A 16623-nucleotide genomic window follows, 5' to 3' on the forward strand; every position below is an offset into this window, starting at 1 on the left:
CGTTCAAGGATCAAGAATAGTTTCTGCTGTGAACAGGACTTCATTTCTTGAAAGCAACCAAAAATAAAGGACACACTATATTATTCCATCACAGGACAACTGTAACCACTTAGGCTATACAGCCATGAAAAAATGTAATTGTAATCTTGTGCCCCATAGAGGAGGAATTTCCAGTAGTAGTGTTAAGGAATGCCTTCATAAAAGGCCTCCAAGTAACTTCATCTGAAGTTACTGACATTATACAACTCGGATCATCATTGTACAAGAAAAGATGGATTCAGGCTGGAGCTCATGCAAAGCGAGGATTCAAGAGTGAAGAACAGATTCGACAGCCTGCCTTGCACAGAAAGAGCAGAAGCTTGCTGCATTAGCCTGTCATAAAGAAGGCTGCAAGCAGACATAGTTGCTGCCAGGAAATATGCTAGGAGGATGAATGCTAGGGGAAAAAGCAGTTATTATGGTTAAGGGTCCTAAATAAATGAGCATAAACAGGCTATGAGTAATGTCGGTGGAAGCTAGAAGCAGCACATCAAAGAAGGTGATGCAATGTGAGAGAAAGGCCAAAACCAGGCTACTTTTAAGTTTTTTAAGTTTTTTTAAGTTTGCTAAGTTTATGAAAAGCATGAAATAACATGGTGCTCAGGATAGCAAGTGAGACAGTAAGCCAGACTTCTTTCCAGCCCTGTACTTCCTAGTCTATGCCACTCTGAGCAGGGCAGAAGCTTTCTTCTGTCAAGTTCTTGTCATGAAATATTACTGCCTGACAGAAGTGGCCAGCCACAGCTATGCAATGAAGCTCAGGTGTCAGATCTCCAGAGCTGTTAGTGAACTGTTCACTAATAAAGGATAAAAGCCTGGTGGAGGAAAAAAACAAACAGCAAGTCCACTGTAAGTGTACTTGTGGTCCTCCTGAAAATGTTCTAGGAGTATAAAAAGAGATCAGATTAGTATGTATGTTTCGTGTTACTCAGCACCAGGAGAAAACATTTGAAATCCATACCCCAGTCACAGGAAGGATTTGATCTCACAGAGTTAGACCATTTGCTTCTGTGATAAGGTTAAGAAAACAGCAGAACAGCTCGCTGGCTCCTCCGTAATGCACAAAACTGGGAGTTCAACCAGTTTTACCTGCAATTGCCTAATCCTCACCCTGCTACAACAGCCATTACCTTCTCTCACTGCCCTTCCAGATACACCTGTGTAACCCTGAGGTGTAAACATTTACCAAGCTGAAATGCTATGAACCTCACTGTCTGAAAACTACCGGTTTGTGCTTGCAAGAGTATCTGATTTTGTTAATTCAGGTTAACAGGTAACGCAGATGATGTGTGGTCTGTTACTGCCTTTTATACTTTCTTGTTTTTTTAAGTATGCAGTGGGGTACCAGAAAGCTACCTGGTCAACATACAGGAATTGTACACCCATCCAGTAGGACTGTAAATAGTGGGGAAAAAAAAGCATTAGGCAACAGAGAATCAACCTCTGCCTATGCTGAACAGGCCAATCCCTCTCCTGCCATGCTGAGCTTCCAGGGAGCTCTGGGTTTCACTGGAGGTGGAGGAGTGTCTGCCTTCTCTCCATTTGCATCTCTGGGACAGCTTTGAAAATAGCTTCACACATTTATATGGAGATGTATTTCTGCAGAGAAGTGTGAAAGAATGCCTTCCTGGGCACTGTCAGGGGATGATCATGACTCTAGGGCTAAATGTTCCCACAGCTCTTCCCTTTCAAGGACAACGTGTTGCAGTCTGTTTCCTCTTTAAGGAGTGCCCCAGTTGGTGGCTCTCGTTAGTTTGGCTAGCAAGGGAGTTGTCACAGGCAGAGATCCCTCATAGCCGGTCCAGCCACCTGGAGTTACCTAGGATAATGCCCAGGACACACGGCACGAGAGGGCCCGTGCCACCGCCGGGTTGCTAGCCAGTGCTCTATTTCTAGCACTTCCTGCGCTGCCATCTGGGGCGATGGCTGTAACAGTGCCTGCAGCACAGAGCCCAGGGAGGGGAAGTTACTGGTGCAGGAGAGAGGATGACGTACGGGGCCATATGGGCACACGAGGCTGCTGAGGTCTCCACAGGCTGGAGCAGCGTTGCCTTTGTTCTCGCTGAGAGCTTGATACGAAACTTCTTCTGAACAGCGCTGGCATTTCTGCTCTCACGCTGACCCTGGCATGGCATTAACCATTTCTGTAAGTCGCCTCCCAGCATGGCCACTCCTCCCCCAGTCCCAGCATCAGCTCTCAGTTCTCAACCCAACGTGCATTTCCAGTAAGCAATAGGCTTTTTTCTTTTCTTCACCAGATAAAGTACACATAAGAGTAAAACGTACACCACATAAAAGATGCTGCAGAGGGATAAACAGACAAGATGACAGACGACTGCATAATTAAAGGATGAAATGGCTGAATACCTGGCATAATCTCCACAGCAAAACTGGGCAAGAGATCAGCAAGCAGCCCTGTCCTGCCTAGAAAAGACAGAAGGAGGAGAAGAAGGAGAGAGGTTACTGCAAGAAAAACACACTTCCCAGCCCCTGCCTTAGCTTCCAGTCCCCTTCCTCATCAGCCCACTCGCACTCCTGGCAACCACAGATCTCATCATGCTCAATGACTGGTGTCTGCCTCAGCACCTCTGCCATTTCTCTGTCCTTGCATTTTATCAATTTCTCTCTTCCTCAGCAGAGCTTGGGGGGAACAGAGCTTCTCTGATTTAGGCACAAAATGACAAGTAGAGGGGGGTCCCCTTAGCGTGATTAAAAGGTAGTATCTTTCTGGAGTTATGCTCTACACATGCAAAAAAACTCCTGGAAACACACAACATCCCTCCAATAGAAGGATTTGGTTTACTTTAAAAACGTACTGATGTAGTTTGAAAGGATGTGCAACATCTTTAACCCAAGGCCCTTGACAGCCACATGCATTGAACAGCCACAGGTCGTGCCCTCCACGTGGGGCTCTGCAGCTCCAGAGACAGCCCCAGGAAAGCACAACTGTGAGTATGTGCCACTTCTTTCCAGATGCACGAGCAGCTTGGTGAGACTGTATGATATAAAGCCAACTTTCAAGTGAAGCAAACCAACCAGGGAAGGGCTCATGTACAATTTCACAGAATCATTTTGCAAAAGGAAAAGAAAAAAAAAACATAAACAAGAATTTGACTTTTAATTTAGAACTGAATACAAACAAAATCCAAGCTCAAAGGCAGCTTGGTGCCTATTTGTTTTGGCACTGTGTGTCTGGGATAATTCTAATACACAGCAAACATCCTACACAGTGTTCAGCTATAATTCACATGCACTTGTGCATTGGCAGAACAGGACTGTGTGCAGTTGTGCTTTGTGCTCTTTTCAATAGCACTGGGATCGTGCTCAGTTTTTTTAGGACGCACTATAAGGTAGGAGAGCTGTGCTCTAGGGAGGCATGCATTGTGGCTGGACCTTAGCTGATGCAGCTGAGGGTTAGCCAGTGTAAACGGCAGTTGAAAGCTACCCCACGTGTCCTCCAGGTCCTGCACCGAGCAGAGCTCAGACACAATGATGAATTGGGCCCCAATTTCCTCAGCCTCAAGCCTGTCCTTGAAGTGTGTTATAATAAAAGAGATTGCCACTCTGTTTTTCTCAGTGCTTCAGCTGAGCTTCTGCAGAGATCAAAAATCCACCAGGATGCCTGCTGGAGCCATAATGAACATCCTCTGAATACAGGCAGTGCTTTGCAACCAGTTGCAACTCATCAAAGCTGTCTAGTGCTCACTGTAACACCACCAAAAGGTGCTCCCGAAGCCTTAGCAAATGACACAGTTCAGGTAATTGTTCTTCATTTACTACTTTGAGATAGGACTCCTGCCATCCGTCTACTGCAATATTTTCATCTGCATATACAAAGAGTTTCACGACATTGGTAGTCCATTTGCTGGAAGGATCAAGTGTCTAAATGCTTGTTCAATGAAAACACACGTACTCTCTGCTCTCTAGATATGGGCATGCACATAACACGCACAGGGTAAGTCTTGGGTGTCACAAGTGGGCTCCAAATGTACGCCTTGTGTCAAGATATACCAGATTTACATTATGTTCCATATGCACATTAAATATAATCTCTATTTTCTCAGCATGCACAAACAATATGCAATTCTTGCATAGGCCTTCGTGCCTGCCTGTGAAGAGTGCACGTGTGGGCCACACGCTCACAGAGCATACAGGCAGACACGGGCACGCAGCCTGTCTCCCACATATTACACCTCCACGCAAGCTTGTGTGCAGTCCTTGCCCGACAGCAGATGTCAGTGGCCAAACAGCTGGAGGTAAAGAGCTAATGGGGTTTGGGATGGCAGAGGTGAGGCAGTGACAGCCATGCAGAGCAGAATCTCCACCCTGCTAGTCCAAGAAGCTGCCTGCTTTGTTATGAACCTACCCGAAAAGCCTCGACCCTTGCATGTGCTGAGGCCTCATGATCCCCAGGAGGAACCGAACGTTCAAGGGGTAAGCAGCAGCATCCCTCAAAAACAGCAGTGCTGTGACAATTTTGATTACAAAGACAACTGGGGGCTCTGTCCCCATCCCTGTCCCAAATTAATTCCCCATTAATCCTTCTCCCTGCTGCCAGGTCCAGGCAGGTGAGGCCAGGCCTGACCACAGGGACGAGGCGGGAGGCTCCATCAGGTGTCATGTGCAGAGGCCCACCTTCCTCCTCCACCAGCATAGACAAGTGGAGCCGAAACACCCAGGAGCAGACTGTGGTGCCGAGCTGCAGCGCTGCCCCCCATCCGCAAGGGCTCCGTGTCCTCTGCGCAAGCTCCCGCCCTTGAGCCCCCAAAGGGATTCAAGAGGGAATAGAGGATATAGAGGATGGCCCCATTTACCAGGGTCATCCAGGAAGCTCTGATCGAGCCAGGAGCATGTCCTCGTCCCAGCACGGATCTGGGACACGTTCCCATCTCTATTCCCACCACACTTGAGGCTGCGCTCCCCCACAGCAGGCACCCCTCGTGCCCCAGGCCTTGGCCAAACCCGAGGTGGGAGGCAGCCCCCCAGCCCCTGGGCTGCGGTGGAGGAGCACAGTGGAAAAGGTGGAGGAGAAAGGGGTGAAGGAAGAGCTGAGGGGGTGCAGAGCAGGTCCCGATGGTGTGGAGATACAGGGGGGCACGCGGGGAGAGAAGTCGATACACAAGAGGAAGGCGGGTGGCAGCGCGAGGGCACAAACAGCAGCGGCTCAAGGAGAAGCAGGAATCAAGCAGCTACTTAGCAAGAGTCTGCAGAGAAAAGACACGAAAATAATTAGGGTAAGTGGTACAGCTGAAAAAGAAGCTACGGCAGGAATAAAGTAGGTGCAGGTGCAGTCAGGAACATAGCAATTGGGTAAATACAGGAACATGGTAAACACTGGCGACTGCATTAAATGCCATAAATATTGGGTAAATACAGGAATAACTGTTGAATTGGTGTCCCTGTTGGAAACCACCTGCAGCAGCAGGGCCCATGGGAGGCAGCAGCTACAGAGGGAACAATTTCTTCCTCAGAGGTGGAGAAATGTGCCAAGCCATGCCTCGGCCAGAGGCCGCTGGCACGGGACGCTGCCCCGAGGGGAGGCTGGGAAACACCGGGGAGGAAGCGTGGCGGCTGTAAACCCGCCGCTTTTCCAGGGAAGCTGCTGCGAGATTTATTGGGAGAGCAGGGCTCCACAGCGAGTAGGGCCCTGTAAACTTTATCCTTTCTTCCCATCCTTCTCTTCCCTCTTTCAGTCGGAGGGAGAAACAGCAGCAGCCCTTCTCGGAGATCAAAGTTTTAGCAGGCAACAAAGACCTCCGAGGAGGCTGTTGCCATGGCTGCCTTGGTAACGGAGGTCTTCTAATCACGCCAGCCTCCTTTGTGAGCAGCGTGTGGCTGTCGCTGGCAAATACTGAGGAAAAGAGGGGTAAAAAAAAAAACAAAAAAAAAAACCTTGGCAACAAGTAGCACTTGTAAGTGGCGTGAAATAAAGAGCCAGGAGCGGCCTGGCCTGGGACGAGCGGGATTGGACCACGACGACAAAGGAGGCAGCGCAGCGGTGCGGGGCAGGGCAGCAGAGCAGTCAACACAGGACGCCCAAGGAGGACGGAGGACGACGGAGGACGTGCGTGCCGGGGCTGGGGGGAGGCCAGCGGCCTTCCTGGCCTCCAGGCCTCTGCCAGATTTCTCGGCGGAGGCTCCCACGCCCGTCGCTTCCTTCACCCGCTGGCGCTACCCGCCTTCGGTTGCGGAGGCGCAGCTCAAGGTCGGAGAGCCCTCGCTGGGACGCTGCTCGCGGACACGTCCCGGCAGAGATCTGGCCCTCTCGTCCCCAGCACGTGGCCGACAGCGCTGCCATCCCCGCCACCCGCTGCGACCAAGTGCTGGCTCCGATGCTGCTGGCAGCCTCTCAGCAAAACGCAGCGAATCCCAAAATTGTCATCTTGGACGGGAAGATTTTGCCAAGAACTTTCCCATCTCTGAAACCACATCAACTTTTATAATGCAGTCTCTCCTGGCAAGCAGGAGACTCCGAACCTCCCTTTATTTATCCCATGTATTGAGTCATTTTGCTGAGTAAGAGCCATCTTATTAGCACTCCTTGCCATACACACGTCCCAGGAGAGACTTATCCTCTCTGAAAGCCAACGCACGTCTCCATTAGTACATTAGTTACTGTACAATGTGCTGTGTGTACGTGTGTCTGCCTTCATTCCTACCTATGGGTATTACACTTGAAAAATTTGGGGTTTAGACTTGTATCAATATTGGCTAGTAATATAAATTACCGAAGATCTTGGTTTACCTATCAGGTAAGTGTCAGTTTCAGAAATTAAGAAAAACCAATGTGCTAATTGTTGTTGTTTAAAACACAATAACGATAGAAACTGAAGCATCTGAAAGATTACTTATAATATTTCACTAATACATCATTTATGGAGTATTGGCTGCCGAATCGGATGGAGAAAAAGTAGGCAAGAGCTGTCTGGCAAAGCACATGGCTCACTAACCAAAGCATGAAACCAACAACCAGGATTAGTAGATCACTTTCCTGCCTCATCCAGGATTAGCAGATCACTTTCCTGCCTCATCCAGGAACTCGACATGTTCTTGGGAATGAAGCCACTGTGTCTTGAAGCATGTCTAAGCAATGCACGATCCTGTCAAGCAAACGTTCCTGAGCCTGCACAGACCTATGCGTTTCAGGGTAGCCATCTGTGCCTGCCTACACCTATAGCCATTGCCCTCCAGATGTTAACAGCCTCGGAAGGGAGTGGTATAGCTGCTTTCACAGGACCCCGCAGCTGATTAGCAAACTCTGGCTTCCAGAAAGGCTTACTGGGTTATACGCAATGCTGTGCAATTAAGCTAGACAGCTTCTCAGTGTGAGCTGGGTCACATGAAGCTAGGACAGGGTATCTCCTGACACCGCCCTGCACTCCTGATTCAATGGTTACTCCAGGTACCCTGCATCCACTGCGCTGATGCACTCGCAGTTTCCTTCAACGATGAAGGAAATGCGGCACTGAATGACTTTATTAAAGCCCACGGATGTTCTCATACAAAAAGCATTCATAGGCGCTATGAATAACAATTTGATTAATAGCACTGTGTGTGTGTTTCTAGAACCAGGTCACTCCGCTGCTACCTACTAAGATATAAATGTAGACTTTCTTAAATTTAGGATTCAGCCTTTTTGGTTCAATCATACATCAGTTCTAAAAAAAAAAAAAAAACAAGTATGAAGTTGCAAATGGATTCACTAGCCCAGATGTCATGCCAGCAAAGAGTTCTAAAATTCTAGTAAAATACAAGTGTAGCAAGCCTCAGATGATTCCTGTTGTGCAATTTCTAAGCCCTGCATTAACCCTGATGCAGCAGAAGTGGAGTTCATACATTTTCTAGCATGCTAGACCCTGTTAAGAGATGCCAAATCAGAACACAAATATTTGATAAAAATGTAATAATATTTTTAAATTGAAATTCTCTCCTTTCCTTTTCTGGATTCACTCTCTTTCTGTGCTTCCGAGGCACAGAGGTTACCATCTCTCTTCCCTTGCCTGCACCGATTTCCTTAGCAAGGGTTAAAGACCCTGATAAGCAAAACCTACTGAAGGGTCTCTTCAGCAAAACACATGGTTAACATCAGGTATGCTTTATAAATCCTGTCAGCTTTGCTGGGCATGAATGGATGTACATAAATGCTTATGTGCTTTTCTGAAATAGGCCTGAAATAAAGACAACACGTGAAATTCTCTGCAGCTACCTGCAGTTGCCCAGTCTCTGTGTGTGCTAATGTGACACACTGAGGCAACAAAACTCAACATGTAATCCCACCATGACCTAGGCAGACTGGCTACTTAGACCCCATCGGTAAACTGCAAATAGAGCCAGAAGTCTCTGTGATTATTTCCCTAAGAAAACAAAAAAGGAACACTGTAATTTATTTCAAGTTGTGACAAAGCAGCTTTTGACCACAATGTTAATGTTGTGATTCACTGTGCAAAAGCAGGATCCTCTACTTTCAGCTAAGTAAGTTTCTGTTCATGTATTGACACTACTAGGCACCTACCATTTTTGCCTCTCAGACCTTCCAAGGTTTCTAAGTGACACTAAGCTGTCCTGAGAAGCAGCATCTTTCTCTAACCTAAATACAGCTTTATATCTTGGCATTAATATGCAGCAGCCCCAAAACAAGCAATGTAAATTGCATCTGAAAGACAGCACAGAGCAAACAGCAATGTGCCGTGGGAATGGCAGTATCTCTTGCAGACACTCTCTCTCTGATGCTCCAACCCCTCTCACAAGGAACCTGGGTTCCACTCAAAGAGCAGCAAACAGCAATCTCTTACCATGTGTCCCCTAGGACTGCTGAAGTGCTCAGATCTACATTTGTATTCAGTGTCTCCCTGCAAGTCACTAATATCTGGGAGAACGATGATATGAAATAAAAAATGTCCCAGAAGATGCCAGAATATTAAGAAATGGTATTTTCACCAATGGCTGCCTCCTCCTCCTCCTCCCCTGCCTCCTCTAGCCATCACTGGGAGAGGTAAAGAGAGAAAAAATACCAGCACAGGCAGAAGGAGAAGTCTTAGGTGGGAAGAGGAAGAAAGGAAGGAAGATGATTAGGTAACCTGGACTCACTCCAAAAGCTGGAATGTTGCCTCTGTACACATTACCCAGGAAAAGAAATACACACAAGCTGCACCAAACAGCATGAGGCAGAACAAAGTATGCCCACGATAAGTATGTTTTCATGCTGCTGCCAAACTTAGCGGAGCACTGCACAAAGTGCAAGGTCAGACCCACGGGCTGTAGTGAACAGAAAAGCAGATGTGGTCAAGATAACACAGCCTAAGTGATGTTTCCTCCCGACATGACCACCACAAACCAGGGCCAGGAGCATCACCAAGCCAGCTTCAGAGGAGGGGATTTCTTTTTTTTCCCCCACGTAGTCCTCTGTACACGCTGAAAACCAGATTCTCCCTGTTACCATGGCACTGTATCATCACTGGTGCCTGAGTGCAGTTGTAGATACAGATACGAGAAGACACCAAATCATGGCAAGGAAGGTGAGGAAAGGACAAAATTCAGCAGTACACGACCACAGAGTCAGTCAGCTCCTCTGAGGCTACCTAACAGCTACAGCTCCACAGGGCAGAGAGAGAACCTCACTTGAACTAAACACAGGTCAACCTTGGGCCTGTTTTTAACCAGCACATGATGATACAAAGGCATGCTGTGGATTTAGACAAGGGTATGACACTGCTTTTTGGAGGGACCCATTCTCCAATTGTCTGCCACCTGACTGATACCTGAAGGAACGAGTAGAGGAGATGGCACTGTCCCTAACCCGTGCCACTCCATCTGATTTATTTTGTGATGACATCTCCAAATAAAAATGTCAAATAAATTTTCACCTGAGCCTTGAGACCAAGGGCACTTGACAGACAGGTTCTACTGTATGCCTCCAGGTATCACTACACACTACAGACCCAAGGTTTTTTTTAACATCACAGGATGTACAGAATCTGTACACTCAAAAACCATGCAAACACACTGACCAGGCAAACACTGGTGTCAGCAGGTCTTACAGTAAGTTAGAAAAGCCTCAATATACCCTTCTAGAGCAGTACGGTACTACAGTTGGGTTAAGGTAAACTCAACAAATGCCCCTGAAAGCTCAATTCCACTCTGTTTTCTCTTGTAGCTGGGATGGGTAATTTTTTGACCTATGGAGAGAGGCAGACTGTGGAAGCCAGGGCTGAAAGCTAATCCCACGACTAGGCAAGACTACACTGCACGAGGAAGCCTAACAGACACACACACACAGAGCCAAGAGTGCATACTGCAGAGAGGACAGGTCCTTGTAGTGGCAGCACCAGCTGAGACCCGACTGAGATCATGGAACTGTAACTCTAAGTGTACAAGTACAATTAGGCAGGCAGAAAAATATCCCAAATTGACACATTCAAGCAGATAAACACAGTGCTTCTTGACATCCCCACAGGTCAGAAAAGTAGAGCCAAGGGAAGGTTAAAAAACTGCAAAAAGCACATGATTTGATGTCTTCTGAGTGTCTATTTTTGCAAGACTCTATCTCAAGTGTTCACTTTGCTGCAAGTTTATTGTTTTACGCCTTAAAAACAAGGGTTCTGACTTTCCCCAGCCCTGCACTTTCTGTAGTCATTTACGCCTGTTTAATGTGTGAGCAGCGTGGGTGTAAACATTACTATTCTGGTTTGGCAGCATTTGCCACCCACTTTGCCTAGGTGTGAATGACTGCACAAGGTGCAAGGCAATGGTGAAGGTACTGCGGGGACTGTTTTACATAGATTTTACACCCATAGTAATATGGTGCGCGGTTATGCAGAGAGAGAGAGAGAGAGCGGAAGGAAAGATACATCAGCTATCGACCCGAGACTCAATCTGGCAAGAGGGCTTACCAAGTACAAGCAGCTCCACCGATTCTTCATTCTTGCCCTCCACGTCATCTGGTGTGATAATAAGGCAGTAATAGAGCCCACTGTCCCCCCACATCAGCTTCCCAATCTGAAGGTCTGCATCTGAAAGGCAAAAAAGAAAAATCAGGGGTTCCCTCCAACACCAGTCGGTAGAGTGAGTCTGTCTCCAAGCCCCAAATCCAATTAATTTCCTTATGAAGATGAGTGGTTAACCTTATTCTGAATACCAAGAAATTCACGAAAAAAAATATACAGATGTGGGACTCTGGCTGTAAATGGGAAGACAAGTAATGCCACAGAGGAAGCTCACTCTGCAAGTACTGAAAGCAGAAGGGATAACTAACATTACTCTGCCTTCCCATCACCACATTTGTGCCATTCACGAAGGGATTAAGCAGTACCTCCTCTGCAGCACTTCAGTCACCTGCCAAAGAGATCATATGGAGACAAAGGAAAACACTCACCCTCGCCAAGGCTGATCACACGCTTGCCTCACCAAGGAGCCCTGGACTGCCCCCACTTCTGGCTAGGTGGTCGCCTGGGCTGAGCAGAAGCCTTGCACATGTGACAGGGCAAGGTTTCTCACACAGACTCGGACCAGAGCAAACGTTTAAGGACCCGCCACCCTCCGTCTCCACCCAAGTTGGCTTCACCCCGTGGAAATCTCTTCCACACTGCCCAAAGCTGCATAGAGTTTAGGTTCACAATGGGATGAGCTGGTGAAGTCCAGAGCTAAATAAATATGAGGTGTAGGATAATTCTCTTATTTTGGAAAAATCAGTGGAGTTTGTAAGAAGAAAAACATGGCTCATAGAGACTGAAATTATACCTCTCATGCTGGTGCCCCTGTGTTAAGGAAAATCTATATACAGAGCAATATGCAGAAGCCAGGAATAAAAAGCTTCCTTTTCATCAAAGGGAAAATAACACTGTAGCAGGGTTAGAAACCTACATACAGCAGCATGAAGTGCGGCACCAAAGGAAATGACCTTTGGGCCCAGGGTTGGTTGGTTGAATCCTAAACATCTGTCATAGGAAAGTCTGCTGGAGGGGAGGCAACTCTTATAAGGGAGTTAACTGAACAATTACTGCCAGCCTCCAGTACCCCAAATTGCCAAAGGTCAGTTCCAGGCCCCATCACACATCACAGGGGTAGGAGAGTTACCGTGGACAATGCTGACGTCTCGTTCCTTATAGAAGTCCCCTATAGTGATGGCAGAACCTTGCTTGGAGGCCACGACGCGGACCGTCCTCCTGCTGTCCACACAGTCCAGGTAGGGATCCCAGTCCAGGTTCCTCTTGCTCATTGTCTGTACACCAGAAGTCGCCATACCCAAAGCTTCTCCCATCCGGTCCTGGCAGTACGATTTATACCTCCATTGTACCACAGCTGGTTGGGTGGAAGAAGTAGAGAAATGGCAGCGAAGCAGAGCAGGCTGAAACAACATGGCCACCTTCTTCTTCTCAGGCACGGTGACTTGCAACCCTTCCACCTCAGCTAAAAGACAAAAACATGAGCATCATATACCTTGGCGTTGCTTGAAGAGGAGATTATGGCACTTTATCATAGCATCACCCTCCCCACGTGGATAAAATTATAGCATCACATCTCCTCTTTGAAGGTCAGGCAGCACGCAGCGCCAGCCCTGCCCACTGCACCCTGTTGCCCAGCCACTGCTGCTTGCTCTGCCAAACTAGAGATGCAAGAAAGAGTAGATCCAAATCGCATAGCTCCTGCTGTGGCTGGCATGTAGCGCTGAGAAAAATTGCTCCATGTGGGAGGTGTGGAGAAAAATGGCCCAAACACTCAAGCTTTTCGCATTCCCACGGAGGATATGGACCTCGACACGTAGTGTTTATCTACCAGCTGACGGGAAAGCTGCAGCCTGGAGCTGATGTATTAAGGCTTCTGAGAAGATACATGGGAATGAAATAAATACAGGACTGCTGCCACATCCTTGTGTAGCTTCGGGAGAAGCCAAGAGATGGTAAGCAATGCCAGCAGCGAGCACTCGGGGGAGTGAGGTACTCCACCTACACGCAGCTCAATGTCCGAAGCCTCCCACACATGCCCCTCATTGCTTCCTGCACTGCAGGCAGCACTTACACAACGCTGCAAACACACACAGACACTTTCCCAAGCCTGGATGTGCCGGCCTGTGGAGGCACAGAAACAGCCCAGGAGCAAAGTGGGGCATCTGAGAGGGAATAAGTTTGTAAATGGGGTCTGCTCGCTGCTGCTGAGGAACATCGGGGCCCGACAGCAACAGTTCACATGGGAAAAGGGAACCAGTATGGCAGCAGCTCCCTACGCACAGCTATGATACACCCCAAGGCCCAGAGCTCTGCACACTGAAAAAGAGGACAAGATGCAAGGAAATATTAAAGAGAAGAAAGCAAAAGAGGACATTTACGCTGCATCATGAGAGACTGCTGGGCTTAGGTGAGGCTTAGGGAGGAATGCAAGATTGAGGACAAAGCATGGCTTTGGGGGAAAGCAGTAGGAGAGAAGGACAAATATCAGAAAAGAATAAAACATAGTAAAGTATTAGTGTAAGTATAAGAAGCAGAAGTAGACAGATGATAACCAAGGAACCACCTGGAAAAAGCCGAAGGTGTCTTAGTCTAGGTCAAAATAATTTCAAAGGGCTGGAGCCAGGTTGCAGGAGATGAAGAAATGATGCAGAGAAGAAACAGTCTGATGATGCAGTCAGCAGAAAATAAACCACCCATTCCAGAAGCTGGAGATGAGAAGGAGATGGAAGCTAGCAAAAGAAGCTGAAATGGCAGGGGAAGTCTTTAGGATGGGGGGAAAAAGGGCAGAGAGACAAAGCAGTGGAGCTTAACGCAGAGAGAACAGTAAGTACACCAACAGTACGACAACAGCGGGCATGAAGGGACAGGGTCAAGACGGAGACAGCCACAGACCTGAAAAGCAAAAGCAGGCAAAGGTCTCATGAGAAGGAGTCAGAACCACAGCAAAGTGAGAAGCTTAGACCAACGCTGAACATTCATGTCAACAAGTTATCAATGTCCACAGCATAAATCACAACAAAGCCTACAACCACCAGTCAGGCAATAAATACACCGTACGGACAGCAGCTAGGAGGAAAGCTTATTTCAGAGAGATAAGCTAGTCACTGATAGCAACAAAGAGTTACTGATCGAGGCACAATCTGACCCTGGGGACTACTAAGCGAAGGCTCGCAGTGCACAAGGGTGCTATGGCATTTGCAAGAGGAATGCTATATTATGCATATAATGAATGCATGGCATTATGCATATAGCACTTATACTATATGGAAATTGCACGGGGGGCGTCACGAGTTTTGATAGAAGTGCCTGGACCCAAATCCAAACGCTGATGTTCTCCAGAGTGCCATGAAAGGCAACTGAGGTCCCAGCAAGATGCTGCCACAGGAGAGGCAGCTCCTGAGGTGCAGGCAGAGACAACTCGAGCAGCACCAGCTGGGACGTTTCTGCCGGGCCTCCTGCTCCCGGGGCCAAAGGGGCAGAAGCAGGGGGAGCGCACAGCACTGGGAGAACGTCACCACTCGGTTCTCCTGGTGACGTTGTCTTATCCCCTCCTCCCCAGAGGGCCGTGCCTCCCGGGCTGCATCTGAGCCTGAGAGGCATACCAAACACTTTGAAAAATGAAGGGGTCCCGGTCAGACCTACATCTGGCAGCTCTGCCTGACCCCACGCAGTCTGCGGCCAAAGTCGACGCATGACGTGAGCTGACCAAGTGACTCACCACGTTACTTCAGCTTCGGGGACAAAACAGTGACACGGGGAATATTTAAAGCTTTCCCCGGTGAGCGAAGTACGCCGCTCAGTAAACACAGTGCTTTCGGCTGTCTGTGCGCTGTAGCCCTCCTTCCCTGTTAATGAGATTAATGAGTTTGGCAAGCCGGGCACCGCTTTAATAAATGATTAGCTGAGCTTTAGCAAATTCTCAGCTGACAAACTTTCCCCACCCCACTCCCATGTGAATGTCTATATTGAGAAAAGAAACTTGTAAGCAGCTTTTGGGAAAACACAGGACTTTTTTCCAAAAGCATTTGGGAGACGCACAGAAAATTATCTGGCATCTTTTATATCCCATCCCAAGGTCTTTATTAACTTTTAAAATATTCTTTTCGGACCTTTCCCGGAAATAACATTTGAGAACAACCCAGTGCCTCAGACAGAGACTGGAGCAGTGGAAACTCTCAATCTATTTAAGTCAAATTGTATATAATTATATGTGGCTGACCTGGGAAATTATACACCTGTTATTTCCACTGCCAAAAAAAAATAAAAGTCAGAATCTATTCGTGTCAGGTGTCACTGCTGTAACAATGGCCATCCAAAAGGCCAGGAGGATGCTAGGCTGCCTGAAGACAAGATGGTGGCTTTACACCTACCAGTTATGTCTATGCACATGAATTACAGAGGTCTCCTTAGGACCTCCTCTAGTTCCAGAAGAAACCGCTGAACTCAGAAATCTTCGAGAGACTAGCCAAAAGACCAGAAGCCTCTGGACAGAAATCTGCATTGTTTATATCACGGAGCCAAAAAACAGTAAAAGATCTGAAAAAGGACGACAAGCTTAGTGACAGCAGACGTGGTTGCTCCTTGTCTAGTTTAATACAAGCAGGACCAAAAAGAAACTGAATTGTGCTCTGCTATGTTTTGACTAACATGGACAGAGTAAGATTAGCCCTTATTTCGAAATCACCACGGAAATGTAACTCTTGCACTTTGGAGAATCAACCTGTTTATTGTGAATTTCAAAATGTCTGAACTTTCACAAGAAGTCTAGCTCGTGGGAGTCATACGATGTGACAATTTTACTTTTTTTTCTTGTTCTCCTAAATCCCCAGGGGAAAAAAAAAGTCTGCAAATATTAATCAAGAACATCTTAAAAGCACAAATATCCTCACTCTCAGAAAGTAAAAGGAATCTGTATTTTTGTACGTGAGTGCATAAGCACACATAAAGAGCTTAAAAAATATCACCCTTCAGAAACACACGTATGCTTCTTGTCTATTTCTCACGTGCAATGTGTATTTGCCTTTTTTCTCTGAATCTTCCCCTAAACTATTCTCAGATTATGCATGCAAACTATGCAATCAACATTACACACAAACTATCCCTAATACATTTTAGCTGTGATTAAAGAAAATTCCAGGGAGTGATCATAGAGGGCTGTATTCATATGGGCACATTGGAACCTTGTGAGACTGATCTTCCTGAGTACCTTCCACGAATATAAAAAAAAAAAAACAAAAAAAAAAACAGAAAGGGCAACTGAGAGGTGCTAATTTAGGTTCTTGATTTCCAGTTGTCCTTCAGACACAGGAGAAGCCCATGCCTCCCTGAGGCTAGATGAATCTCAGGAAGATTTAGCTTCCCTACGCAGCCTTAAGCTAGCCTTTATGAATAGAATAAAGTTGATCTGAAGCACTAATCCCTATAAATAACAACAAAGCCAAACACTGTAGTTCAATGTACTAGGTCTTAAACTGCATCCTTCTACTGCATAAGATAAGAGTCCAAGAGAAGGCAGTACACATTATTCTTCAGGTCAGCATGGGCGTCCTTATCTGTGCATGCATCATCACACTTGTTTCTTTGCTATTATTTGGCCCACATCACCATTTGCCTGAGACAGCATGGCTGATGCTATGCAACT

General features: G+C 47.1%; 1 protein-coding gene across 4 annotated transcripts in view; it reads right to left on the reverse strand.

The window, feature by feature from the left end:
- Positions 1 to 16623, reverse strand: part of ILDR2 (immunoglobulin like domain containing receptor 2) — a 39179-nt gene that overhangs the window by 18696 nt on the left and 3860 nt on the right. For 2 of the 4 annotated variants that reach the window (XM_083838472.1, XM_083838469.1), the window contains exons 2-4: positions 12112 to 12444; positions 10929 to 11048; positions 2407 to 2463 (exon numbers count right to left, since the gene is read on the reverse strand). In XM_083838472.1, coding sequence (XP_083694598.1) covers positions 2407 to 2463; positions 10929 to 11048; positions 12112 to 12444 — 510 coding nt within the window. The remainder of the gene's footprint in view (positions 1 to 2406; positions 2464 to 10928; positions 11049 to 12111; positions 12445 to 16623) is intronic. The other 2 variants (XM_083838471.1, XM_083838470.1) reach the window with 1 other exon arrangement.

The sequence above is a fragment of the Anser anser genome (assembly GCF_964211835.1).
Source record: "Anser anser genome assembly, chromosome: 1".
NCBI lineage: Eukaryota > Metazoa > Chordata > Aves > Anseriformes > Anatidae > Anser > Anser anser.